Here is a 27,868-nt window from a genome sequence, read left to right on the forward strand (position 1 = left end):
CTCTATAGCTTCAGGCATAGCTGGATGAAGGGGTACACATGATACATTTATGTCTCTCTCTGTCGCTCAGCTCTTTTCTCTGCTGTGCTGGCATTACTCCCAGACAGATTCTTTATGTGATACAATTACCTCCCATTGGTTGGGCTTAGGTCACTCCCTTTTCCCTGATCTATGGCCAGGGGATAGACTGCTTTAGCTGGCCAGGGTCAGAGCAACTTTGTGCAGTTAGGTTATGTAGTAGGTAAAGCACCACATATAGGTGGCACCATTCATACCAGATATCATAGATCTGTAGTATACGAATTACAATAATTTCCAAAAGATGGAAGTATAGGTGCTACATGGGTAGCCCTGGCCAGAACCATCATCAGTTCACCACCAAGACGGGAGATGGGGTCAATCCTATCCAAACCACAGAGTGGTTCCCCAAAGTGACACCAAGGAGCATTTATCAGCAGTGGGAATGGATGCTGGACATACAAAAACAACAGATTCCCACTACAGGCTGGTACAATTATCCCTATTTTCTAGATGAGGATAGTGAGATTCTATAGTAAGGAATCTGCCCAAATCACATAAACTACAAGATGAGACAGACTCAGATGCAGAGGTGTCTGATTCCAGAACACACCCAGTTTCCATTTAAACACCCCAATTCACTGTCCTTAATGGGGTAAGTCTCAGCTTATTTATTTGGTGTTCAAAGCCTTCCATTGAATGTTCCCACTTTACCCACCTAATCTCAACCTTCACCGTTCAAAACTGAATCTGCCCTAGGAAGGAATCTTTACTACCCTCACTCATTCTTGTTAGGAACCCATGACCCTTCTATTCTTCTCATTTGAAATAACCATTCTTTCCAAAACTCAAAGACTTGTACTTCCTTGACGTCAGCACTTCCACCATAATCTCCAAGTTCTTTCATAAAATCAAATATTCCACATTTGTTTGAAGTAACCCCAACTCACTACTCAATTTCCCCAATGGAGCTTAAGTGCTGAGAAGCTAGAAGTCATGTCCTTCCTTACAGACAATAGACAACTTAACAGACAACTTTAGGAGTATCTGGTCAGCCCCAAACTCCCCTTCTCAGAATTCTTTCCACCCGGACAAGGGTGGACAACTAGTGGCCAAGTTCGCATTGAGCAAGGCTGCCAACATGGCCTTAGCGATTGGACAGGAAATGGTCAGCTGCCCGACGTGGAGCCAATCAGATTCTCTCCTGAGACCTGGGCTTGAAACTGAGATCTCGCAGTGACTCATCTTCCAGGGGACCATAAACTCCAAATGTGCAGGCTGGCTACATTTGACCCTGTGCTCTGGGAAGCAGTGAGAGCCATTTTGCAGAAAGAGGAATAAAAACAAACACTAGACTATAGGGAAGAATTGGAGAGAACAAGTTGCCTCTTCCAGGAGGCTTTCGAGTTTCTGATTCCAATGTCAAGGCCTGCTAGCACTGTCTACCCTTGTTTTCCACATGAGACCCCTGGATTAGTCTGAAATAAGTTCCATGCAATCGAAAGAGCCCAGGCAGACTTAACCCAAGACAGGGCACACCCCAAGCACTTACTTTTATACTTGGTGAATACAATGATAAGGTAAATGATTTACATGTTATTACATGGTACCCAGCCATTCATTTACCAGTTATTTCCATCTGTGCGTTAGAGGTGGCAAAGAGGTGCTGGAGGAGGGAAGCCAGTGACAGAGCAGCAGGATGCAGAGTCCCCAGCTGACTTCTGCAGGGCTGCAGGGATGGCACGGAGCGCAGATTGTGGGATGCTGAGGAGAGAATTAGGCTGAGCTGGTAGGAGGGAGAAGCGAGCACAACTCGGCGAGTCCCAGGCAGGCAAACAGAGGCATAATGGGACTGCGCACCAAGTCCAAGAAAACAGAAGGGGAAGGACGGTGTGGGGCGGTGGGGGGGAGTCAGGAGAACTGGGGAGAAAGATACATGCACAGGCTTTTCTGCCTTTTCTGAATTTCTGTAGCACAGACGGCTGGAGAAACTAATTTGAAAAATCACCTGCTTTCCATTACGGAATCAGATTCTCCTTTTCATTACCATCCCTTTTCTCAGACTCAATGACAGCCTGTTATTGGATTTTTAATCTGATGAAATTGATGTTGAAGGAGAGGAATGTATTATTTGAGGCCTCAAGGTTATGTCAATTTTGCTGGTTCTCAATGATTCATGTTCTGTGCTGGGCCCTACATGGAAGAGCCTCTCTGGGGAATCCTAGATCAAGCCTAGGGATGCAGGGAGAACAGGGGCAGTACTGGGGACCCTTTCCGCTCTGCCTTTCTTCACTTCAAAGGCCTAAATGTTGTTTGTCTCATGAAGGCAGAGACCTAGGAGTAAACACTCCTGGGAGAGCTGCCTGGTATGCAACTCTACCTCATCAGCTAGTTCAGAAAAAGGAGGAAAGCAGGGGTCTGATTAGGGTGTACATAAAGGAGAGCGGACAGGAGACTCCCAGGGACAGTAAAAGTTTTAAGAGCTCCACACCTTCATGTATACTGTTCCTTCTCTATGGGCTGCATTCTTTTTGTTTTGTTTTGTTTTTTGGGGGGTTTTTTTGCGGTACGCGGGCCTCTCACTGCTGTGGCCTCTCCCGTTGCGGAGCACAGGCTCCGCACGCGCAGGCTCAGCGGCCATGGCTCACGGGCCCAGCCGCTCCGCGGCATGTGGGATCTGCCCGGACCAGGGCACGAACCCGCGTCCCCTGCATCGGCAGGCGGACTCTCAACCACTGCGCCACCAGGGAAGCCCCTATGGGCTGCATTCTTAACCGCCTTCTTTGCTTGTCACACTCTTACTTCGAGACCCAAACGATGTCCTTTCTTCTTAATATCGTCTTCATACTTGTCCAGGAAGCACCAGTTTCACCCTCCTCTCTTTTCCCAACTCTATTATGGCATTTACCACACTGTACTAGAGTTTCCAAAGAATTTCTGGAAGGACAGCCGAGTAGTTAAGAGCACAGATACTGGAGTTGAAACCACCTGCCAAATCCAGGTTCTGCCACATACCAGCTGTATGACTAAGACAAAATATTAAACCTCCAAGGTCCTTACTGTCTTCATCTATGAAATAGGATCATAGCACATGCCTCATAGGGTTCTTCTGAGGATTAAACATTATGTGCTTAAAAGGGTGTCAGATGTACAGCGGCACTGTGTAAGAGTGAGCTCTCACTAATATCATTCCCCTCTGGGCTACTAACTCCCCAGGAAGTCAAGCCTGGGTTTGATTTTATCCTTGGCCTCCAAACGTGACACTATTGACTTAAATAAATCTTTGCACTTGGTCAGCTGACCGAGAGCCACAACTACTTGGCACACAGCTCCACCCTCACCTCTGCCCAGGACTGAATTTCCGCTTGTCCCAGGAAGCCTCCCTTGGAGCACCAGGCCCCCCAGCCTGTCTATTTCTTCCTCTCCCGGATCTCCAAGTTCTATGCACACACTGCCTTTGAGTTCCTCTTATTAAAACACCAAAATTTCAGCAAGTCATCTCCCAGACCCAAGACCCTGACCAAAGCTCCTGGTCCTTCCCATGGCAGCACAGGCACTACCTCTTCTGACTGGCTGACTGATCTTCTGTGTATCACTCATTTTGGCACCAACCCTACAGCTAAATAAATTCTACACTGAAATAACCTTAGAAGACAAAGACAACACTTTTTTTTTAATTACACATGAAACACATGAATAAATCCTCACTGCAAAAAAAGGGGGGAGGAATAGAGAAAGATAAAAAAGACGAAAGAAAAAAAGAAACTACAGAAATATAGAAAATACAAAGCAAAGCTCCTCTACACCCATTCACACTCTTTCCCCAGAACGCATCACCGTCGTCAGTTCACCGTCTCCTTCCAAAGCTTTCTATGCCCTTTTGCACGTGTAAAGAAACAGCAGCTTTGTTTTGCTTGGTTCTATTTACATAAATGGGATCATCTGGGGGCTTCTAGGCTGCAGCTTGCTTTTTTCATATAGAAGTCTCCCTTAGAGATCTTTCCCGAATTTCAGAGGATTCTGTAAGATGTCTTTACATAGGCTGTTCTCCTGCTGATGGGTACTGAAGTTGTTCCAAACTAAATGACTTCATTTTAGCATATCTTCCATCACATGAAGTTATCATTTTAAAAATATAAATTTAAATAAAAATGACTTCTAGATTTTTTTCAGTATTCCAGTTTTTAAATTTCTGTAGCTGTATATAAAAATAATCATAAAAACCTTATTCCTAGGTTTGTTTCTATATACCTAAGTAGCATTATGATAAAAACAATGTAAGACAAACAAAGTAGAGGATCTATACTTTGCATTTCTTCTGACACACAAGCTTTTGACGTTGGACAAGTGTATTAGTTACATATTGCTGCTGTATAACAAATTGCCCCAAACTCAGTGACTTAAAACAACAGGCATTCATTGTCTCACAGTTTCTGTGCATTAGCTCAGCTGGATCCTCTGGTTCAGGCTCTCACAAGTGCAATCAAACTGTCAGCCAGGCCTGGAGTCTTTGCTGGCTGTTGCCCAGAGACATCAGTTTCTTGTGGTGTGAGGCTTTTCATAGGGCTGCTCGTATGTGGCAGCTGGCTTCACCCACAGAGAGGGCTCGGAGGGAGAAAGACAGAGAGAGAGCACTAAACAGAAGTCTTAGTCTTTTGTAACCTAATCTCAGAAGTACCATTCTATCACTTTGGCCACATCTATTCATTTAAAGGGTGGGTGGGGGGCATAAATTAGGAGACTGAGATTACCAGATACACATTACTATATATAAAATAGATAAACAACAAGGTCCTATGGTATAGCACAGGGAACTAGAGTCAACACCTTGTAATAACCAATAATGGAAAAGAACCTGAAAAAGAATATATATATATGTATATATATATACATACGTATGTACAACTGAATTACTTTGCTGTACACCTGAAACTAACACAACATTGTAAATCAACTATATTTCAATTATAAATAAATAAAGTGAGTCAGCACCTCTGGCTGTCAGCTGAAGGGAGGGGATGACACAGAGGGCAGACACCAGGAAGAGGGATCATCGGAGCCATCTTAATTAAAGGCTATTTACTCCAGGTAACTTGGCTTCTCTGTACTTCAGTTCTGTCATCTGTAAACATCTACCTTATAGGAGACATTATGAGAATTAAGAGAATTAAAACATGTAAAGTGCTGAGAACAGTGGCCGGCACACGATGAACACTAGAGAAATATTAGCTAAGTATGGATACAAGAATAATGCAAATGCATATGCCTACTTTGTACAATGCACAGTACTAAGTCTGCAGTGGTTGTTCAAGAAACACTTGCCTTAAAAGACCCCTAATTATTCAAAAGAAGTTTGAGCACGTGGAAATTACCCCAGAAACAAAAGTACTTTCTAAAGGTAAAAGTACCTACCATAATTACCAGGGGGGCCTCATAGTCACCTCCAAATTTCCCACAATCTCTCCCCTTATCGGAATTTCCAGCCAGCAAGCTCCAATGCACTCCTGAGTCACCTCTACCTCTAAACAGAAAAAGCCACACTTCACTCTGAAAATGCACACCAGTTGCCTGACTGCAGAAGCTGCCTCATTTGCAAAACCACACAATTTGTAAGTTACAGAAAGAAGATCGGAGAGCTTGTCTGCCTAGCTGAAGCATTTCTCACCGGCAGCTCAGCGGTTTAGGTGAGATTAGGGGTCCCCTGTGAGTTTTTACAAACAAGACCCACCCTGATATTGTTACTTATTATACCCCTAGTCTTTATTCATTTTTTAAAAATATTTATTTATTTATGGGCTGCATCAGGTCTTAGTTGCAGCACACGGGATTTTTCGTTGCAGCTCGCAGGCTTAGTTGCCCTGCAGTATGTGGGATCTTCGTTCCCCGACCAGGAATCAAACCAGCGCCCCCTGCATTGCAAGACGGGTTCTCAACCACTGGACCACCAGGGAAGTCCCTACCCCTAGTCTTTAAAGGGTAGTACAGAGAGGGAGATGGGTTAAGGAGCAGTGTCCTACTTCACACATGTCCCTTTTGTGCAATCCAGGACTCAGTGGGTGGGGGAAGGAAGCCAACCTGTCCTCCAGCAGATGTGGTAAATGGGTCATGAATTAGGCGACAACAAAAGGCTGGACCTTTCCCCCTGCCCTCCCCAGGCCACAAGTCACCCAGCAGTAGCAGCAACTCCCAAGGGCAAATAAACACAACTCAGCACACGGGCCCTCCTGATAGAGGGCTCTAGCTCACAGCGCCCAGTGTGCAAAGCCACTTCTTTCTGATTCAAAAGCCCCAAGGAAGCAGGAAGACGGAAGAAGGACTAGAAAGGCCAGCCTGGCACCCTGGAGAGGTCACTGATGTGGGTGAGCAGTCAGCCTGTGCGTGCTCACCCCACTCACCCTTAGCAACTGCCCAGAGATTTTTTTTTTTTTAATTACCCAGGTCAACGTAATCAGAAGTGCAATGATGTGAAGGAGGAAGCAAGAAGAAATGTCTCCAGATCACAGGAGGCGTCTGCCAGGGTACGAGTGGATGGATTCGTTGTATTTTTGGAAAAGTAAACCAAATTCTCCCTGCAGAGAATTGCTTTTCTGTCCTTTATTTCAACACCTCTAAAACCAAATTGCTTTTAGAACACCCAGGGCCTAGCTGGCTGGAATACTGAAATCTCATATCAACATGACAAGGGTAGGGACCCACTTCTCCAGAGAGTGCCAGTAGGATCTGAGAATGGTGGCCACCTGCTCTGAGAGGCCAGAGCTGGAGAGAAAGAAAACAAATTCTAGTAATAAATTCCACTTGCTTGGGTTTTCAATGAAAAGTGGAAAATATTCTATCTTCTCCAAGAAAAGTGAAACTGGGTGATTTATTTTTTCTGTTGTTGTCACTGTTGTGTTCTTTATGCTATAAAAAGGTAAAAATGAAACAAACAGAATATGATTATATTTTTTCCTCTCATGGCCAGCTAAGGAAAGAATTTATGTAAAGTGTACCCACAAAATTCAGTGCTTTATTACAGCTGTGTAACTGTTTTGTGTTGAGTGTGCTAACCTTGACTCCTTAACCAGACTGTAAGTAGTTGTCGGGTATAACTGAAAGGGATGTAGGCTAGTAGTTAAGAAGGAGGGCTCTGAAGCTTTTCCAATATGATCACCTGTGTGATCTCGAGCAAATTAATCTCCCTGTGTCTCAACTGTAAAATGGAGATGATGACAATAATATCCATCATGTAAGATTATTGCAAAGTCCTTAGAACCATCTATGCCTGGCACATAGTGGACACGCAATAAATATCAGTTATTTTCTTGTATTCCCCAAAGTACCCTTCCAAAATCTCAGATTCAGCCATGTTATTGTGCCTTTCAAAACCTACAGTGGCTACCCCTTGACATTGACATAAAGGTCCTATCAGGCCAATTGAGGCTCCCATGCTCCATCTCCACACTCCCAAGTCCCAATGCATTCCCTCACTGTGCTTTAGCTGCTGCTACAGTATCTTCACCCCCGCCTATTCATCTGAAAACCTCTTCCATGAGTGTTTGGTTACCGGCATTGCTCCCTTACTATAACAGAGACTAAACTGGAAGCATTCTCAGAGCCCAAACAGTGGCTGGTACATAATAAATGCTCCGGAAACATTTACTGAATGACTGAATGACATCACATCTATTATTTTTCAAGATTTAGATCAAATTCCACCAATTCCATGCATGTAGTCTTTCTAGATGCCCTGTATAAGATTAAGCTTTCTTTCTTCCGGCCTCTAACAGTATATTTCTTGGACAGAGTTTATTCACTGATACTCATTAATATTATTAAACATTCACTAAGTATTTTTTTTAAATAACAGCTAATGTTAAGCAGTGCTTATGATGGGCCAGGTTCTCGGCATATATCAAACTCACTTAATCCTCACTATCCCACCTATAAAATAGGGGCTCTTTTTATTCCACTTTCTCAAATGAGGAAATTGAGGCACAGAGAAATTAAAGAACTTGTCCAAAGTCACACAGATGGTAAGCGGAGGCCACCGTTCTTCACCCAGTCCTTACCACCGTCTCTCCTACACCTTGCACCAAAGTCTTGGACTTTGAAGGGATCTCAAAGATGAGAATGCGTTGTATTGGAGGATCACCCACTGTCCTCCGGGGGCTTCAGGACCCAAGCCACATTTCTGACATTCTTAGATTTTGGAGATCTCGAACTCTCCTTTTAGCCAACTCTGTCCACGAACTCCCTCCCCGGCCTGCTAGCAAGTCAAAGGCGCTCGATTCAACGAAGGCTTCGGCAGGTCCGATGAGAAAGGAGTAGTTTACCTCCTCTCCATCTTGGGAAGCAGGACAAAGGAGTGACCCAAACACACCCCTGACAGCCCAGCACTAGGTCCCGCGCCCGCTGCAGACCCAACCCCAGACCCTTGCCCTGCTCTCGCCCAAAGCTCCGGGTCCTGACCCCGCGCTCCAGACTAAAAGCTGGCCTGGCCGAGCGGCACGCCTCCCCCGCGCGCTGCTGACTCAACCCAGGGAAGTGAAACGTCTCGGTTTTTTCCGACCTGTTGTAGTCGGGCGCCCGCGTCCTGCCCCGCCCACCATCCAAGGCCCCGCCCCGCCTAAAGTTGTCCTGGATTGCGCCCGCGGGAAGCGTCGGCGTGACTCCCCGGGGTGCGGCCAGAGGGCTTGGGCAACGCCTTCCCAAAGAGCGGCCCCCGCCTCCGCAGCCCGGAAAATCAAGACCCCGCGCGCGGCGGCTACAGCGGCGACCGGACATGCTCACTGGCGCGGGTCGGGCCCTCAGCCCCGGCAGGAAGCGCCCGCGCTAGGCGGTTACCCGTGCTGCCAGCTGGAGTCGGGCGGAGCCGGCGCTCCAGCGCAGGGTGGCTCTGCCAGTCCCCGCGCGCCTGGGCGGCCGCACACGTATCCAAGCGTCACGTCCGCGCGCGCCCCCGGGGCTTGCGTCAGCTGCCGCTCCAGGAGCGAGTGGGCCGTGGTTCTGCGCACCGCTAGGCTTCGGGGCTGCGACGCCTCCGGGAGGAGGAGTCTGGGGGCGCGGAGGGGTGTTCGGAGCGCCGGGGACCGCGGAGATCGTCAGCGCGGTTCGGCCCCCCTCCCCCGCCTGCCCGGCGCCGACCGCCTCCGCTGCTCGGTCCCGGGCTGGGCGCGGTGGCGTTGCCCAGGAGCCCGCCGCCCGCGGGGCGCGCACCGCCTTGACCCCGGCGGCCCCGCGGCAGGCAGGCGCCCGCAGTTCCATGGTTGGTTCGGAACGCGATGAGCCGCCCGTCCTCCACCGGCCCCAGCGCTAACAAACCCTGCAGCAAGCAGCCGCCGCCGCAGCCCCAGCACGCTCAGTCCCCGACTGCGCCCCCGGCCGCCGCCACCATCTCGGCTGCGGGCCCCGGCTCGTCCGCGGTGCCCGCCGCGGCGGCGGTGATCTCGGGCCCCGGCGGCAGCGGGGCTGGCCCGGTGTCCCCGCAACACCACGAGCTGACCTCGCTCTTCGAGTGCCCGGTCTGCTTTGACTATGTCCTGCCCCCCATCCTGCAGTGCCAGGCCGGGCACTTGGTGTGTAACCAATGCCGCCAGAAGTTGAGCTGCTGCCCGACGTGCAGGGGCGCCCTGACGCCCAGCATCAGGAACCTGGCTATGGAGAAGGTGGCCTCGGCAGTCCTGTTTCCCTGCAAGGTAAGCCCAGGTGCCAGCCGCGCACCTCCACCCGGCGACCTCCCGGAACTCCTGTGTCCTCCAGCCCACTCTCAGGCGCTGAGAGGCAGGTGGCATCTCTCTTATTAAAAAAAAAAAAAAATGTTTACACCTTGTCGACGCTCCCCCATGCCCACCTGTCCACTTTGAGAGTAGCTCTGGGCTGACAGCTGCCCGATCACTGACCCCAGCCTAACTGGCACGCGATCGTTGTTAGAACACTTCACGCTCTCCCCACCCGGAGCCTGCGTACTCTGCAGACGTGTACTCAGGCTGGGTAGAGCTGGGCCGCCCAAGTAAAACTTGGACCGGGAAGCTGACTATCTTTGGGGGATTGAGGAGGGGGGGGAAGGGCGAACCAAACGCACCCTTTACCAGCGCTGGGCTTGGAAGAATTGCTACTGTATTCCTCCTGCACCCCGCGCCTGCTTTCAGCGCACCCCTGACACGTGGGAGCCCTCGGGAGGGTAGCTAAAAAAAGGGTGCCTACAGCCTGTTTTCCTCCAGCAACAAGAGAACCCTGTAAGCCACGCCTTTCCCTCTCCCAGGCTTCCAAGAACTGGGGAGTTGTGTTTTTTTCACTAAGTGGGGTGAAAGCAAGAGTTGATGGGAATTTAACAGGAAGGGCACGCGGGAGCGGTTGTTACAGTTCTTTAAAGCCCATCACTTTATTTTTTATTTAGTTAAAAAATTATCGATGATCTTGCAAAAAAAAAAAGCACATCACTGAGACAAGAAGTCAAGTGGAAGAGCAAGTTGTCGCACCTCCTTTCCCACCAATGTTAGGTTTAGTATGCATCTGCATAGGGTTTTTTCTAACCATATATAAATATGCTCTTCCGCAGCTGAATATAGAATCGTAGATGTCAGTGTCAGAAAGGTTTATATATGCACACATAAGTTTTTCTCCAAAAATGGCTTCTGCAACTTGCTGTCTTAAATTCGTTTCATCACACGTATTTTTCTATATCTGCAACCTAGCTCTACCTCCTTGTATTTTAAATGACTGCATAATATTGCATTGTGTGGTCATATTGTAGCATCTGTTTACCTACATCTGTTATTTAAATATCTTCAGGAGCAGTTTCAGAGACATACCTCTCTATGTTACCTTATTATAACCTAGAATTTTACTATAAAGTTCACTCTCTGAACTTAGAAATAACGTCATTAATACTTCTGTGTTTTTTTGTAAAGTAACTACTGTCTCTTGGGCCATTTAGGCTGTCTTGCATTGCTGCTGCTTACTTTTATAGGGCAAGAGCTTATTTTTAAATTTAGTCCAGCAGAGAATTGAAGCTTGGGACTCAAGTCAGTAAAATGAGTGATTTAATTTGGTCTGTGCCGTACCGCAAACCAGGTCTAAAATAGCGCGTATTCAAATGAGGGTTTGAAGCCGTGTCTGGGCTGTGGGTTTTCAGTCAACCTTAATAAATGACTCCGCTTTCAACTACTCCTCATGTAGTGCTTCCTCATTCACCCAGCCCAGTAGTAGGTTGTTATAAAATTTAGACAAAATAGTTCCAAAATTTCCTTAGGGTCGTGAAGAAGGTGGCAGCCTAGTGATCAAGAGGTTTGGCGATAGGTGACATAAGAGTGGATATTTGAGGTTTGAGGTATTTTGTGGGGCCTGGGTGAGGAGGTGGTGGATGCCCCACAGGGTTTCTGGGGAGCCATCTTCTCAGCCTTTCACTTTCCCCCAAACCTTCAGTGGCTGATAAAAGAAATTATTTTAGATGAATTGCAGGTCACAAATGAGCATTGGGTATCAGTCAGCTATCCCTAATTTATTTTTAAAAAGCAGTATCATAAAAGCATTATGTTGCTCCCTAGAGAAAGGGAAAGGGACAGTTACAACATGCTGTCTGAAGTATGAAGTTTCACTTTCAGGATCCAAGATTCTGGTTCCTATTGAAGCATGTGTTCTTTCCTAATGTGAGGTCTCTCTTGAAGAAGAGTTCTCTTGGGAATCAAGGGTATCCAGCGTTTCTGTACATGTCAGTGATTTTTCAAGTTCCCATTCTGTAAGACTGCACTTGGACAAAGCCATCGCTTTGCAAGCTGAAATTAGACAGGGTCAACCATCGCCCTGCAGACCAGGAACCGAGCTTAGAAAGTGACCTGGGGGCTCACTTTTGTGCGCATGCATATGTGTGAGATTTGCAGAGCTGGAGTATGCATGCCTCAACTCTGGGTGATCAGTAATCCAGACTGTCGACAGGGCAGCTCAGCCAGCTGGTTTGGATCAACCAAACTTGGCTGGATACAGAGGCTCAGCAAGCAGCTGCGATAATGTTTGTTGGGGAGGCCGAGAGCAATAGGGAATGGCGAGGTCTATGGCAAACTTCAGCAAACTAGGTCTGCCTAGCAGGTCCTATGCCTCACACTTGCCCCTGCAAATCATAGGGACTGCCTTGTCACTTGTCCCTACCTGCTCTGAGTCTGTCTCATGGGCTGGCTCATGGGAAAAAAACGGATGTTGGGTAAAATACCAGAAGCCAGGTCTCAGGAGTTGCCTAGCACTGCCATTGTTTGCCTGCGAGACCACCTCTGGGGGCCTTGATGTCCTCATCTGTAATGAGGAGATTGGACTGTTCAACTTCTGAGGACCTGTAGCTTCCAGAATTCCATGACAAGAAGGGAGGCTCTGTGGAATGCTTGTTGGATGCCCTTTGCGTGCCAGCTCCTCTGCATGGGTCATCTTTCATGAGTTTGCTTTTCTTTTTCGCAGGTGAGGAAACAAGCGCCTATAGAGAGGTTAAGTGTTAAGTGACTTGTCGAGATCACACAGTGGACCAGCCCATAAACCTGCATTCGGAAGGCACACATCCTTTGTACTACTCACTATGTAGGGATTTGGAATCTGAGCTTATACTCCAAGGCTCCAAAGCATAACTTGAGGTTGACACCGGTAACAAAATCATCCGACTGGATGAGTTCACCAGATGGACACGTCCCAATGAGACAACATAGATGCTGACTCTAAAATTCATTGGCAGGAATGTGGTAGGGCTTGTGGAGTGAGAAGATCCGGCGGGGTGGCGGGGAGAGGAGGGAGGGAACCGCCGACAGACCTAATATTTGGGGGGATTTCAACCCAGCTCTGAACTGCTTGTGCTTCAGTTGCCCCCAAAATGGATGCGTTGTCAAATAGCTTCCTTATGCAGGTGTGGGGTCACATAATTAAAGGCTAGAGTCCTGCCAGCACCTCTGATAGAGGGCACCATATGCGCTATTAGCTCAGGTCTCCTTTTAAAAAAAGGATCTCTATCAGAGCATGGCTGTCTGCCACCTGTGGTATTTTTAGTCCATTCTATGGCCTGTGCCACGCCTGAGAAGTTTAGGCATCCTATCCCCTTATCTCAAACCCACCGCCACCTCCGGGGAGCGTGGGTGTAGGGGGAGAAGTGAAGGTTGACACATTGGCGCCCCCCACTCAACACTGTATTTTCATATTAGCCAAGTATTTCTCTTCGCAGCCGTGGGAAATGTTCAACCATCGAAGCCCACTTACACTGTGAGACGTTTTCTTTCCACTTTTTCTCTGGCTGCTCTAAAAGTTTCTAACAGCATTATCACCAAATAATTATGGAACTGGAAAGCCTCTGTCAGATTAAGTCTTCCCTGCAGTTGGATTGTGACAGTGTTGTTAGTGTCGCTCAAAAAAAAAAAGTCAAATTAGATAATCCAGCTGAAAGTTAAAAGCTCCTCAGTGTGGACTCATCTAGTCATCTAGACTCATCTAGGGACAAATTGTAAATACCAGCAGGGACAGGTAATGCAAGGGACAGAGGCATCTGACACGTGGCCTCAGGTTCGGGTGACGTCAGGGGCAGTGGGGGTGGTTGGGAGTTGGACCACACATGCCACCTTCAAAGAGGGCAACTTTTGCCTGAGTCTGGCCGGTTGGCAGGGATGGGAATGTGGATGCAGCCATGCCAGACCTTTGGATTTTTTCAAGAAAAGCCAGAAATCTGGATTTTTTGAATGTTACATATCTCAATTTGGGCTTCCCTGGTGGCGCAGTGGTTAAGAATCCGCCTGCCAATGCAGGCGACACGGGTTCGAGCACTGGTCTGGGAAGATCCCACATGCCGCGGAGCAACTAAGCCCGTGTGCCACAACTACAGAACCTGCGTGCTAGAGCCCACGAGCCACCACTGCTGAGCCCGTGTGCCACAACTACTGAAGCCCGCGCGCCTAGAGCCCATGCTCCGCAGCAAGAGAAGCCACCACGATGAGAAGCCCGCGCACCCCAATGAAGAGTAGCCCCCGCTCGCCGCAACTAGAGAAAGCCTGCGCGCAGCAACGAAGACCCAACGCAGCCATAAATAAATAAATTTTTTTTTAAATCTCAATTTTTTTTTAACATTGGCCAAATTCAAATGTAAAGCCAGTACTTGCAGGCCCAACCAACCATGTCTGCAGACCAAATTCCAGCTGCCAGTGTGCAACCTCTGACCTGGTTCTCTTCTAGAAAGCATCCATTGAGACTGGACGTTCTCATTTCTGAGCATGCATGAACTTTGAAACTCTGATAGGCCCCAACTGTTACAGCTTATTCCCTTTTCATCTTTGTTTTGCCCAGAGAGAATGCTCAACCTTCTGGCCTTTGGGAGACCTGAACTGTTGTCCCATTGACTAGATGTTTGACTTTGTACAAGGCACCTGAGTGCCTTTAAGAGAAAGAGTTGAACTAAATGATTATACCAAGGATCTTTTTTTGCCCTAAAATTTGGGAATCTAGCGAGCTGTCCAAGGGAAAAGGGCACTACGCAGGAGACAGGACTGGGTTCTCATCCTGGCTTTCTGTGACCTCAGTCCAGTCACTTCTTCCTTGAACCTTTTTGTTCGTCAGTTTAAAAGAACGGAGATAACCCCTAGCTGGTGGGCGCTCTCAGATCAGAAGTGCTGCAGAGGGCTTCTGCTTCACCAAATCAGATGGAAGATGGGTGGGATCACAGTGGTTGCTAGGTGATGGGCGATCAGTCACCTAAAATTCTGAGGGTATAAGCTGATTTGCCAAAACAATTTCAAAGATCTCTTCTGAGCCTCAGTAATTCCCCTAAGACAAAATCCTTTACTTTGGAAATCGTCCCTGCCGTCCTCACTCCCGGCTGAAGTTGACCAGGTTGCCTCCTAAAAGCCTGTGCTGGCAGGCACTGGGGTCCATGTGCATTTCTGGAGAGGCTCAAGATTTTCAAGAACAAAGTTGACAGCTTTTGAATATAAAATCAAGAACAGAAGCCCCAACTAGGAAAGAGTACCAACGTTTAATGCTGATTCTCCACAGAGTTGGCCAAAGATGTTTCACAGGTCGCCACCGCCTGGAACTAGACTAAATCATTGTTACTTAGAGGTGATCTTTAGTACAAGCAGAGCCAAAAGGTACAGCAGGTCTGACCTATAAAGTCCCCAGCCTAGGAATGGATTAGAGTTGCCCTTTTTTTGTGAAGCCGCATGTAAAGTGCTGTATACAAATGACTACAGTAAGACCTCAGTGTAAAATGTCTTAAGAGCCAGACTTGCACATCTGATGAAATTTGTGAACTGTGGCATTTCTCATTCCCACCCGTAAGGTCCTCCTCACTCCTTGAAAGGGGCACAGAGTCGGTACACATTTGCCAGAGTGAACACCAGCCTTCAGAGCCATTGTGTGTTGCTGGTGAGTCACACAGAAAGGCTTCCTGAGCAAATGTGGTTTTGGGGGGTTCTTTTTAAATTTTTTAAAAAATTATTTTATTTTACTTTTTTGAAAAAAAAAAATTTATTTATTTATTTATTTTTGGCTGTGTTGGGTCTTCGTTTCTGTGCGAGGGCTTTCTCTAGTTGTGGCGAGCAGGGGCCACTCTTCATCGCGGTGCACCTCTCACTGTCATGGCCTCTCTTGTTGCGGAGCACAGGCTCCAGACGCGCAGGCTCAGTAGTTGTGGCTCACGGGCCCAGTTGCTCCGCGGCATGTGGGATCCTCCCAGACCAGGGCTCGAACCCGTGTCCCCTGCACTGGCAGGCAGACTCTCAACCAGTGTGCCACCAGAGAAGCCCGCAAATGTGTTTTTATATTAAACCTGAGTGTACTTTCTGATGCTTGTGAGAGATACAGAAAATTCCCTAGCAGAATTTCATCAACTTTGCCCCACGTGTGCATCTTTCTCCATTCGTTTCTTAAAAATCGGGAAGCTGTCATTCTCATTTCCAGTTGGGTAAAGGCTTTATTGTAATGAATTTTACACTGTACAGTGTCTGTGAGTAAAAGGTTATCCCCTTCCCAGTTTTCAGCCACAGACACTGTCGAGATGGTTGGAAGGTAACCTGTGTTAAATGTGTGGACCTGGGCCCTGTTTTATAACTTTCAATCAATAAAGGTAGTGTCTTTGGCTCACTCCTTCTTCCCCAGGCTACCTCTTACTCTGGTTGGTTTTTTTGGGGGTTTTTTTGTTTTGTTTTTTTTGCGGTATGCGGGCCTCTCACTGCTGTGGCCTCTCCCGTTGCGGAGCACAGGCTCCGGACGCACAGGCTCAGCGGCCACGGCTCACAGGCCCAGCCGCTCCGCAGCATGTGGGATCTTCCCGGACCGGGGCACGAACCCGTGTCCCCTGCATCGGCAGGCAGACTCTCAACCCTGCGCCACCAGGGAAGCCCATGATCGTTATTTTTAATGTAGAACATATGGGAGATTTCAATTTGATATTATTTTCCGTAATCCCCACCACCTAAAATAGCCACTGCACCATTTTTGCACAGGTCCTTGCAAACTTACCGCTACATCAAAATATACAAACAAACAACAAAAAACAAGTCAGATGGGAAATCCACATACTATTTCATAACCTGGTTTTTCATCTAACACGTTGTGACTGCTTTTCCACACTGATAAATATTCCTTAAGATCTTGTTTAATGGCTGCATAGTATTGCAGCTCCATAACTCTGGAATGTTATGGAATGGAATGTTGATTATGAATGTATCAGTTATTTAATCCAACTCCAGTTTGTGGTCATTTAAATCATTCTGTTTTCTTACTGTGTTTAAAACGAAAAGAAAGAAAAGTACTGCTATAACTGAATCCCTGTGCATAAGAAAATAATTATTTCCTAATGATAAATTCCTAGATGTTGAACGATAGGGCCAAAGGGTAGGTGCAGAAATCAGAAGCTATTGCTCATACAGCCACATTGCCTTCTCACGTAGAATCATTTACAATCAAGTGCCCACTTCTCTCCAGCGTCACCAGCAATGGGTGTTATCCTTTTGCTTTTCTTAATGCTGCTGCCTGCTTTTTCTCCCTCATGTAACATCAGGTGAGAGTTGGCCCCTCCTGATGACCCACTAACTTTTCATCAGACCCACCCCTGCCTTGGAATCCCCTGCAGCCCCAAGCCCTCTCTTCCTACAAACCATCTGCCTAGCCAGCCATCGCCCCACCCCTCCCACCCCATCCTTCTGAAACTCTGAGTCTAACTCTGGAGATAGATGTGCCAACAGGGCCCTTCTGAAGTAGTAGGAGCAGAGGAGTCTGGAGGCCTCCCTCAGTGGTGGTGTTGGAGCTGCATTAAAAAGGATGAGCAGGACTTCCCTGCTGGCGCAGTGGTTAAGAATCCGCCTGCCAATGCAGGGGACACGGGTTCGAGCCCTGGTCCGGGAAGATCCCACATGCCGGGGAGCAACTAAGCCTGTGCGCCACAACTACTGAGCCTGCGCTCTAGAGCCCGTGAGCCGCAACTACTGAGCCCATGTGCCACAACTACTGAAGCCCGTACACCTAGAGCCAGTGCTGTGCAACAAGAGAAGCCACCGCAATGAGAAGCCTGAGTACCGCAACGAAGAGTAGCCCCCGCTCACCGCAACTAGAGAAAAGTCCGTGCGCAGCAATGAAGACCCAACGCAGCCAAAAATAAATAAAAATGTTTTTTAAAATTAAAAAGGATGAGCAGCGGCATGCCCACAGAGAAGGAAGGGATGGAAGATCCTGATGGGGCTGTATGGAAGGCCAGTGCTTGTAGAAATGTTGTTTACCTGGTCCGAGCTGGGTGCATTACCTCATGTTATCCTCCTAATTACTTTGTAAAGGAAGTAGGACACGGTTAGCATCCCCCCTAAGAGATTTGCCCAAAGTTTGTTAGTTTGGGGAACAGAAACTCCAGAATGTGCCTTATAATTACACATAACCTCCTGCCCTTTCTGCTACCAACTCCACCAGCTGAGGAACAGGGATCCCAGCCTCACATAGTGGCTTTTGGAGGGATGGCAGTAGTGGTACCAGAAGGGGCCTTTTATTTAACTGGGCATACAGGATGCCCAGTTAAATTTGAGTTTCAAATAAATAACTTTTTGATATAAGTATAACCCAAACGTTGTCTGTAACGTACTGAGCTGCGTGTATCTTCATTTGCTACATCTGGCAACCGTACCACTTCAGCCTTCTTGTGAATTCAGTTGCATTCACTGAGAAAAACGTCCAGAGGGATCGTAGCGCCGTTGGAAGGGTGGGCAGGGCAGTGAACGTGATCATGCAGGTGGGAGCTTGGCGGGAAGGGTGTATTGCGAAAGTCTGGACAAGGCCCATACCGCCTCTCACTCCAGCTCCTACTTTACGATGCTTTTGTTTGCTTGAACAGAGACTCTGAAGGGACCTTACGAAACTGGTTCTCCAAGCCATTGTGGGGTTGCCTGCTAGCTCGAGCTATGGTCAGATGAGAGGTATATTTGGTCAAAAGTCAACTTTTGTTTAACATTTCCAAGATTAAAAAGAACCCCCTGCCAGCCCAAGGAGTCCTTGTAAGGCCAAACGCACACACACCCCTCCCCAAGAGTAGGATGTTCTCAGATGACTGCAATAATAAGATGCCAGACTCTTCCACCAAGTCCCCTTCAGTAAGAAAACTCTGCCCTGTGAGGCTCGTCGACTTTTTCTTAGGCAAAAAGGAGGAATTTTTGAGCCTAAGATGTGAATTAGCATTGCCTTCTCCGGAAGAAAGTTTTATAAAGTTAAATGTCAGTATTTTCTTAGCCTCACCACTGTTTGACAGCTCAAGTACTGAGTGACACTGTCTTCTCTGTGAAACTGTTACTGCACTATGGGTAGATAATTATGTCTTTGCACTACCTCATAGCAGAGGTGAGGAATATACCGTTTGAGTTAAGTGAAAATCCGCTGAAGTTCTTAGAGGAAGGATGCTAGACAGACAGATGCAGGGTGAGTAGGATTATTATAATAAAGAAGAGATGTCACTTTCTCCTGTTGCCCACGTCTGAAATTCTCCACTGGTAATAACAGCTAAGGGCTGAGTAGTAGGTAGCTTTATGGACCCACTCAGAGGTGACTTGGTAGGTAGGTAGGCTCAATCCAAGGTTACACAGGACACTGGGTACTTGAGTTCTAATCACACCCACTCTACCAGTGGTTGTAAACACATTTTAAGCAAGAGGGACATATAGCCATCAAAACGATGCAAGCATCATGTTTCCCCATCTATGTAAGGTTTCAGAAAAGCTATAAACACCCCCCACCCCCCGCACAAATAGTTTATGTAAATAAGGTGATAATGTGATATGCAGTAGATATTCTTATCTAATCTATAGTCCATATTCAAATTTCAGTGGTTGCCCCAGCAATGCCCTTTGTAGCAATTTTGGTTTCCCAGTCCAGGGTCAGACATTGCATTTGGCTGTCAGTGTGCATTCTGTGATGATGACAGCTTATTTAGATGGAAAGAAAGTGCACTTTGCTTTTGCTTACGCTTACTCCGAGACAAGGTCGTTTCTTGGATTTAATTCAAAAGTCTATAAGCATCAGCAGCACAATATATATTGTACTTTGTTTCTCTTGAGCCATTCTCGTTTGAGGCGCTGGCAGACACTCTGCGAATACATTTCACTGTTTCCTAGGAGGTAAGCAGGGGAGGCGAGGCGGTTACCTCACAGTCCCCAGGAGGGACCTGCTTCTGTGCACGGCGCCTCCAGTGTCATAGACTGTTGATTGTGGGAGTCCAGCAAGTCGTTCTTGAATCGCGTGGACTCAGATTTGATTAAATAGGTGAAAAGACTTATTCTAAACCAGCCACAGGATCCATGACCTTAACTAGCATGCAAGCTAAGAATTCTGTTTATATACCCATTCCGTAAACAAATACAATATGCCTGCGTTTCTTAGGTAAATAACAGGTGTCTAGTGTTTGACTACGTTTCTGACACACCTCGTCGTGTGTATTTGAGTGTCAAGGTGTCTCTATGCCAAAAAGGGAAAAAAACCTTGTCTAAATTCCAGCCTAAGTAAAACAACCTTCAAACCCCATGTCCAGAAAACAATTGGCACTATTTACTGCTCTCTGCAAAGACATCAGAATGAGGCACCGGGTCACATGTTGCCCTTTTCATGGCAGAACGTGTTTGCACAAGACTTTTGAGCCATCGCAACGTGCAGAGTTTCTAAAAGAGAAGTCAGAAATGTTATTTCAACATCGCTTTGTTTCTCACTCTGCTGGGCCATCTCCCCCATGCCACACACATTCTTCTTTAGCTTTGAGCTCCTGTGTGTGTCCGTGTCTCCCCTAACCTCCCGTTAAAGAGGTTCACTTAAAGCACATCCCACTCAGCCCCGGAAGAGACGAGCAGATACTTGCCGGTGGAGAAATCTCATTTATAACCGTGGATGTGTCCCAGGCTGCAGACAGCCCTCTGCGAAGCAGCCCAGGTGCTTTATCTCAGGAACAAGAGTGTGCAGTGAAGAAGCCGGCGTCTCAAGGAAAGCGGGCATCCTTTGAACCCTCCCCTTGGGTGGGCAGGCCCCAGCCAGACTGAGAGAAGGGAAGCCTCAGGACTTTCTTGCCAGAGGCCAGGGAAGGCTGGGAGGGCCTAATTACCGGTTACTTGTTTGTGAGGTACCGCCACCTCATTCCTTAGGGTGGGCTGCTATCAGGGCTGTTTTATCTCCTTGCCACCCAAGGAAGAAGTTCGTATTCGAACCTGCTTCCAGAAGCAGCGTATCTGTGGATGCTGGGTGTTGTGTGTGTGTTCCGTGGAGGGTACGGGGCATCAAGGCAGATGGAAGTTGTCTCTTTTTCTCGAGAGTGGTTCTTAGACTGTCTGACTCCTAAGCTGTCGTGTGCCGAAAAAGAGCAGCAGAGGACCCGGAAACAGAGCTCTGACCCTGGTGTGGCCACCAGTGACGACGTGGCCAGGATGAGTCAGTCAGTCTGTGAAACGGGTGGAACCAGTGCCCCAGGCTCCCTCCACGCTGCACAGGCCATCAAGGTCTAGTCGTGCGTCAGGGCTGGCGTTCCTGAGCTGCCCTGGGTAGCGCCCGCTGGCTGGGCCGGTGACCCGCCCGACCGCTTCCTGGTGTGGCCCCTCCTCGCGGCTGCGAGTGTGGCAGCCCCGCCAGGCTGTCACTCATTGGAGATCAGTGGCTCTCCACTGGGGTGATTTTGCCGCCCAGGAGACATTTGGCCAGGCCTGGTGACATTTCTGGTTGTCAGAACGTGGTGGGTGGGGGTAGAGGGGTAGAGGCCAGGGATGCTGCTAAACGGCCTCCAGTGCACAGCCCCCCAAACCCAGACTCATCTGCTCTTTGTCAATAGTGCCGTAGAGAAATCCGGAAAGTAAACTAAACTGTCAGTGATGTCCCTGACGGAGCCTGGGCCCTCCTCCTCACTTAGGTTTTATCCCCACTGTTTGCTCCACTAACCCTCTGCTAAAACTGGATGGACCTGCACCATCCACAGTCCGCTTCATCCACAGTGAGGCTTCCCATCCGCCCTCTTCCTCCACCTCTCCCCACTTTGAAATCACCTATCACCGCCCCCCACCCCGTCTTCCTTTGCATAGTTACCCGTTCTTCTGATGTATTTGAGCTGTTTATTGTTGCATGATGTGGCCCCTCTGACAGCAAACACCACAGGGGGCGGGATCTGCGCCACAGAGGTTGGCAGCCCTTAGAAATCCTTGGTGCTTGTCGAGAAAACACAAGCCCAGGGACCAGTGCCGTTTGGGTTTGCTCCTCAGTGGCACCTAGACCATTTTATAGACAGTCTCGGGGAATTCACAGACCCTGAAGCCTGCCCTCCGATCCCTGGAGGAGTGCCCCTAATGTAGGTGACAAGAACGTCATTTGAGAACAATGGCAAGACTGTCACAAGTATGAAGTGTGGCACGAGAGCGCATGTGTATGTGTGCGTGTGAGTGCACACACGTTGAAAGTTTAGATCTTTCCTTTTGAGAGATACCTCTAATCTAGTCGTCCTAACAGTGGTGCCAATGGTCATGAAGACACACCCTCGCCCGTGATGGAAAAGAGAAGGAATAGATCGGCATTAATGTTCAGCTTGTTTACGAAAAGCAGAGTAAGCCCATTAACACTTTAAAATTATATTTATTTAAGTTAATAGAGGCCATAGCAAGATCTTTTCTCATAAGGTCACTGTCCACACAGATGCTAAGTAATGCCTGGTCTATTCGTGTAATCTGGGGAGGTCCCCTGTTCTCTGTATTTGGGTCGAAGGAAGAGTGTGTGACTTGTAAGGCAAACCAATAATTCAGAATATAAATATTCCTACTTGAGTTACGCAAGAAAAAGTTCTAAAATGATTGCTAGGTGATAAATATTTGTTGTACGTTTGGCTTCGTGAACCTGGAGTGGTTTGGGGCTTTGGGCTGGGGAAGAGGGGCAGGTGGTACTTTTCTGTACACTCTGTGCCAGAGTGCATCTCATTCCTGGAATTATTCCTAGGCAGCTGTGGTAAACAGCCAATGCTGAAAGGTCTTCAGAACCAAGTATCGAGGGCTTGTTTCAACCAGGGAATCTGCCAGGCTCTGGGCCAGTTCTTGCTATTTTTATTGTGTGGATGTGTGTTTTTAAACACCCGGCAGAAGCGCCTCACCCATCACTCACAGAAAACCATCAGAAGGCTCTGTATTCCGAGCCTCACCCTAGATTTAAAACACAGTTAATAGAGGTGTGTCTTTTAGGGCCTTACACTATTAGGAACACAAACTATAAATATATATGGATAAATAAATTTCTTTCTCCTGATTAAGTTTCTTATACCTGTGCTTTTAAAATTAGTCTGTGGTGTTTTGTTTTGTTTTTTTTTTTTTGCGGTACGCGGGGCTCTCACTGCTGTGGCCTCTCCCGTTGCGGAGCACAGGCTCCGGACGCGCAGGCTCAGCGGCTGTGGCTCACGGGCCCAGCCGCTCCGCGGCATGTGGGATCCTCCCGGACCGGGGCACGAACCCGCGTCCCCTGCGTCGGCAGGCGGACTCTCAACCACTGCGCCACCAGGGAAGCCCTAGTCTGTGGTTTTAAAAGATGAATACACAATTCCTACGGGCAAAGTAAGTAACTGGTCAACTGCTTCTGCCGATTTCTACTGAAGACCGTTATAACTCACTTCAGGCACCGAGGAGGAAGGAGCTGCGCCTCTCTCTTTAAGCCACCCTCTTCTTCCGTATCAGGGGAGACTCATCTCCCTAAGGGTGGTAGCTGCCTTCTCCGCTCTGTATCCACTCAGTGACTACAGCTTAGGGTCTTGTAAAGGAGAAGATGCTCAGTGTCTGCTTATTGCTAGTGATGAATTCAGCTGTAAAGATGAGAATGTGACCTATTTAAAGTTTATAAGGGGTTTATTCCCTAAAGCAGGGTAGGGAGAAGCAAAAACAGCTGTGGGGTTTCGTTTTGTTTTTTGAGCATTGGACATAGCCTCTTGGAAACATGACACGGGGGACTTCCCTGGCCGTCCAGCGGCTAGGACTTGGCTCTTTCACTGCTGTGGTCCTGGGTTCAGTCCCTGGTTGGGGAACTAAGATCCTGCAAGCCGCCTGGCACGGCCAAAAAAAAAAAAAAGAAGAAAAATGACGTGGCTCTTCACTCATTTGGTGTCTTCATGTCTCAGCAGGGGGCAGGGGAATCCAAGTGGGGGAACCCAGATGGCATCCCTGCCACCCTAGGCTCGAGGAGGATGAAGCTAACTTCTGGTTTCCCCTGAAAAGTTCATTCAGGTTTCGTCATCCTTGACAAAACAACAGCATAGTACTCTGGGCAAGTGTCTACTTGTGAGCTGATTCTCTATCTGGTATCTGGGAATTAACGTGGCCATTCTTATGAAGGTTGGGTATAGAAATCTAATTCCTTTTGGCGTGGTCTTGTCTCATGATGGATGTGATTTATCCATCAGGAATGTCATCCTGAGTGCAGGGAGAAAAAGGTTTTGTTCCCACCCTATTAAGGCAGCGTTGGAGGGAGAGACTGTCAGAAAACTCATCTAGGACGAGCGGCCACTCCAGGACCCACTTTAGTTCCCCTTCTTACCGGGCCTGTCATGAGGACCTGACCCACCGGGTCATGAAGAGATGTGCAGTGCACGTGGACTTGAGGAAGGGGTCTGGGGAAAGTCCAGCGGGCTCTCTTCTGCCCTGGGCTGGTCACTCCAGCAGCAAGAGCAGGGAACCACAGGGCAGCCTTCCCACAGGCTGCCTGCTGGTCACAATTTGAGCCAGGAAGAAGTGGACAGGGACAATGGAGGGGAATTATACTCTCTGCAAAATTGTCTGTAGGGGAAAACTAGTCTGGAGATAACATATATTCCTTATCCTACCCCTAAGCAATTCTAAATTCTTTTAAAAAATTCTTTAAATTCACAGAAAATAAGGAAAAGGCCAGATTTTCTAGGGCTGGCTTCACAATTTCGTTTGAGACATTTATAGTAAGAGCACTTGAGTTCTCATGTTTTTAAGTGTTGGAACAGGGGCAGGAATGCAGTTCATTCCTGGTTCGGGGTGTGCCCCTGATTTTACGCACAGCAGTACTGAGGATGAATAGGCACTGAGACTCTGAAGTCTTCGAGGTTTAACTCCCCTCGAGCAAAAGTAGTTGAAATAAGAATGCAGTTTAAGTCTTGGAAACCTGAGCGGGTGAAGGCTCTTAGAGGTTTGCCCCCATAGAGGTTGAGGAGGCCCGAGGTCTCACTCTGACTCTTTCTGTCCCCGCAGTACGCCACCACGGGCTGTTCCCTGACCCTACACCACACGGAGAAGCCGGAGCACGAAGACATCTGTGAATACCGTCCCTACTCTTGCCCTTGTCCCGGTGCTTCCTGCAAGTGGCAGGGGTCCCTGGAAGCTGTGATGTCCCATCTCATGCACGCCCACAAGAGCATCACCACCCTTCAGGGAGAAGACATCGTCTTCCTGGCCACAGACATTAACCTGCCGGGGGCTGTGGACTGGGTGATGATGCAGTCGTGTTTCGGCCATCACTTCATGCTGGTGCTGGAGAAACAAGAGAAGTACGAGGGCCACCAGCAGTTCTTCGCCATCGTTCTGCTCATCGGCACCCGCAAGCAGGCTGAGAACTTCGCCTACAGACTGGAATTGAACGGGAACCGGAGGAGACTGACCTGGGAGGCCACGCCCCGGTCCATCCACGACGGCGTGTCCTCGGCCATCATGAACAGCGACTGCCTGGTGTTCGACACAGCCATAGCACATCTTTTCGCAGATAACGGGAACCTTGGAATCAATGTGACTATTTCTACGTGTTGTCCGTGATGTACTGAAATGATCTGGGTATAGTGCTTTATGGTTAATAAAGGTTTTTATAGATGTTTTATTCACTGTGTCTTCACAAGTCAAGACCCACAGTTACCCCGTGTTCTGTGTGAACGGCAGCTTCCCATCTGGCATTGGCTCAACAAAGTTCATTAAACTGGGACGGAGGAGGTTGGCCTGTTAGTCATTTGGAGGCCGCTCTGTGACCTAAAACCAACTTTATTATTCAATTTTATTTACTTCCCGAACAGCACCTGACAGGTCGTTCGGGCTCCTCTAGACCCGTATGTTAGGAATCGGGGGCTCTTTCCCGCCTGCCTCCCTGCATTGGTCCCTGCAGGTTGACAAAAGCACAGTGACTGTCAGCAGATTCCTTAAGTTTACTCTTATCTCGTGTTTAAGGGGGTGTGAATTGTTTCAATGCAATTTAAACAGTGTGTCAAACCAGATGGCTAACCAATGTGCATAGAGTCACCTGGAGTGCTCACCTGAAACGTGCAGTCTGGGGAGGCTGCGAATTTAACAATCTCATCCGGGGATTCTTTCCAACAGTAAAGTTTGAGAATTAATGGGTTAAATTGTGGGAAAGGGTCCCGATTTTAAAGGTGCTTTAAGATTGCCCTCTGCTGATACTGCTTGTCTTTCTACTATTTCATCCACACACCCCCCACCCCAAAATTAAAACTAGAACTACAGACCCCCATGAACACAGTCCTGAGAGCTGGTCACGGTCTCGTGTTCGGGGTGGATGGCCTAGGAAAGCAAGTCAGATGGCTTTTGATGGCTCTCACGTCGTTTTTGCTCATCACGAGTCCAGAAGACCTGTTTACACGTGGCTTCCTTCAGTGGCCCTCCTTGACTTAGATGGTGGGAAAGACTAGATGAGTAGAGTTGGAAACGCTTTATAACCAGTGTCATCTGCTTGCTGTTTAAAGGAATGTGTTGGGTTCGTTTGTTTGTTTTTGCCACGTTCACTTTAGTTTTTTAATAAATATTTTTCAAAAATGAACATCCTGCTTCATCTTCTGAGTGGAATAATGCATATTTATCGGGTACCTGCTAGGTGCAGGTGCCCTGAAGCTTCACCCCTGCCCTGGGCTTGGAGCTCTCACTGTTTCCACGTGAAGAAACCGTCATTCGTCCAAGATCATGGCGCGGATTGGTGGTACCACTGGGGTCCAAACTCACTTCTCTGAACCACAGAGTGTCATTGGTGCGGCAGGTCTCCTCCTTGGAGCGGTTCTTTCTGCCTGACAGTGCCAGAGCTTGTGGAAGGAGAGTATTCCTCCTGCTTTACAGGATCAGAAGGAAGAGGCTTGGCTAGAGCTGACGTCCAGAGTACTGGGTTCGAAGCCAGGGTGACCCAGTCCCTACGTCCCAACCCTAAACCCTCAGAGGGATTCACAATATTAGCCTTGAATGCCTGGTGAGGATTGACTGCTTACCTTGGTGGCCCGATGGCATTAGAGAAGCACCAGGTGGGAAGGGTGGCTTTAGAGTTGTTTTGTTTTTTAGATGAGACTGAGTTTTTAGCCAGGAAAAGAGTTTTGGCAGTTAAGGAATTGCTAAAGCAGCTTATCTCCAAGGCTATTCTTCATATAAAGGTGAAAAACAGTGCCGTGAATAAAAGAACGTGCTTGTCACACGTTTAGTAAATGAATGAAAACCACAATCCTTGTCACCAAGAGAGTCACATTTCAAGCCAGTACATAGAGGGATGCCTGGAGGTGAAACTAGAATCCAGGAGCAGGTGGACTTTGACCCTCGGGGGGCAGAGCTGGTCCAGAGATGGCAGTCTAGGGCACGTATGACACCCAGGCAATGTGTTTTGTACATAAACTAGCCTAGCTTGTCATCATCCTGTGGTGTCCATAGCTCACCCTTCTTGTTATATGTGATGGAGGAAATCAGGACCAGTTGGTCAATGAGGTACCAAAGGGTAAAACTACAATCAAAGACTGTAATGGAGCAGACAGTGGAATCAAACTACTCCAAAAGCATAAAATGTTAGATTATCAGCCTCAAGAGGTAAAGGGATGGGCCAGCAGTCATACAGCGCATTAGTGGCAGCGCAGATTCTAGAATTCAGACTTCCTGACTCCCCATTCAAACACGTTTCTAGAACTTAACAAATGAAAATACAGTTGTAGGCAACAAAACGGAACTTTCACTTTCCATAGTTTTCTAGCTCTCTTTAATCTGTCACTGGAAATCTGTAAACTTAACTTTTACTCTGACTTTTTTTTTTAAACGTAAGCATTTTCTGCCAGAAAACAAACAAAAATCCCCAGGTTATTCCCTGTATTAAGTGGAAGTGAAAACAGCAAAAAAGATTATGTAAATTAAAATCTCTTTTTTTGTAGTTCCAATTGTAAAATGCAATTTAAAACACAGTGATAGGCATTTGTCAAAACTCATCACATGGTACACTTAGGTACCATATAAAAAAAATGTCTTTCTCTTTTCTGCCTTAGTTCTATATACTAATTTGATAGAAATCTGGCTGATTAAGATGGTAGATTCAGCTGGTATCTTACATGCCTAAGCCATTCTAAAGGAAAAAAAGATTCTCAAAATACCTTGAAGGAAATGTTAATAGTTATTAATTCTGGGTT

The 27,868-nt window shown here is 47.7% G+C and overlaps 1 protein-coding gene across 1 annotated transcript; it reads left to right on the top strand.

The window, feature by feature from the left end:
* The first annotated feature begins 8,664 nt into the window (after positions 1-8,664).
* On the top strand, positions 8,665-26,262 carry SIAH2 (siah E3 ubiquitin protein ligase 2). Its single transcript, XM_027092753.1, has 2 exons — positions 8,665-9,692; positions 24,696-26,262. Exons 1-2 carry the CDS (start codon positions 9,279-9,281, stop codon positions 25,251-25,253), a joined length of 972 nt encoding a protein of 323 aa, XP_026948554.1. The 5' UTR covers positions 8,665-9,278; the 3' UTR covers positions 25,254-26,262.
* Positions 26,263-27,868: the final 1,606 nt, after the last annotated feature.

Source organism: Aethalodelphis obliquidens, unplaced genomic scaffold, assembly GCF_003676395.1.
Source record: "Aethalodelphis obliquidens isolate GAN/ISIS:26980383/991018 unplaced genomic scaffold, ASM367639v1 scaffold81, whole genome shotgun sequence".
Taxonomy (NCBI): Eukaryota; Metazoa; Chordata; class Mammalia; order Artiodactyla; family Delphinidae; genus Aethalodelphis; species Aethalodelphis obliquidens.

Excerpts from the sequence above, each read along its gene's own strand:
- SIAH2 (XM_027092753.1), top strand. The coding sequence starts at position 9,279 with ATGAGCCGCCCGTCCTCCACCGGCCCCAGCGCTAACAAACCCTGCAGC. Across the intron at positions 9,693-24,695 it reads CAGTCCTGTTTCCCTGCAAG|TACGCCACCACGGGCTGTTC; the intron begins GTAAGCCCAGGT and ends CTGTCCCCGCAG.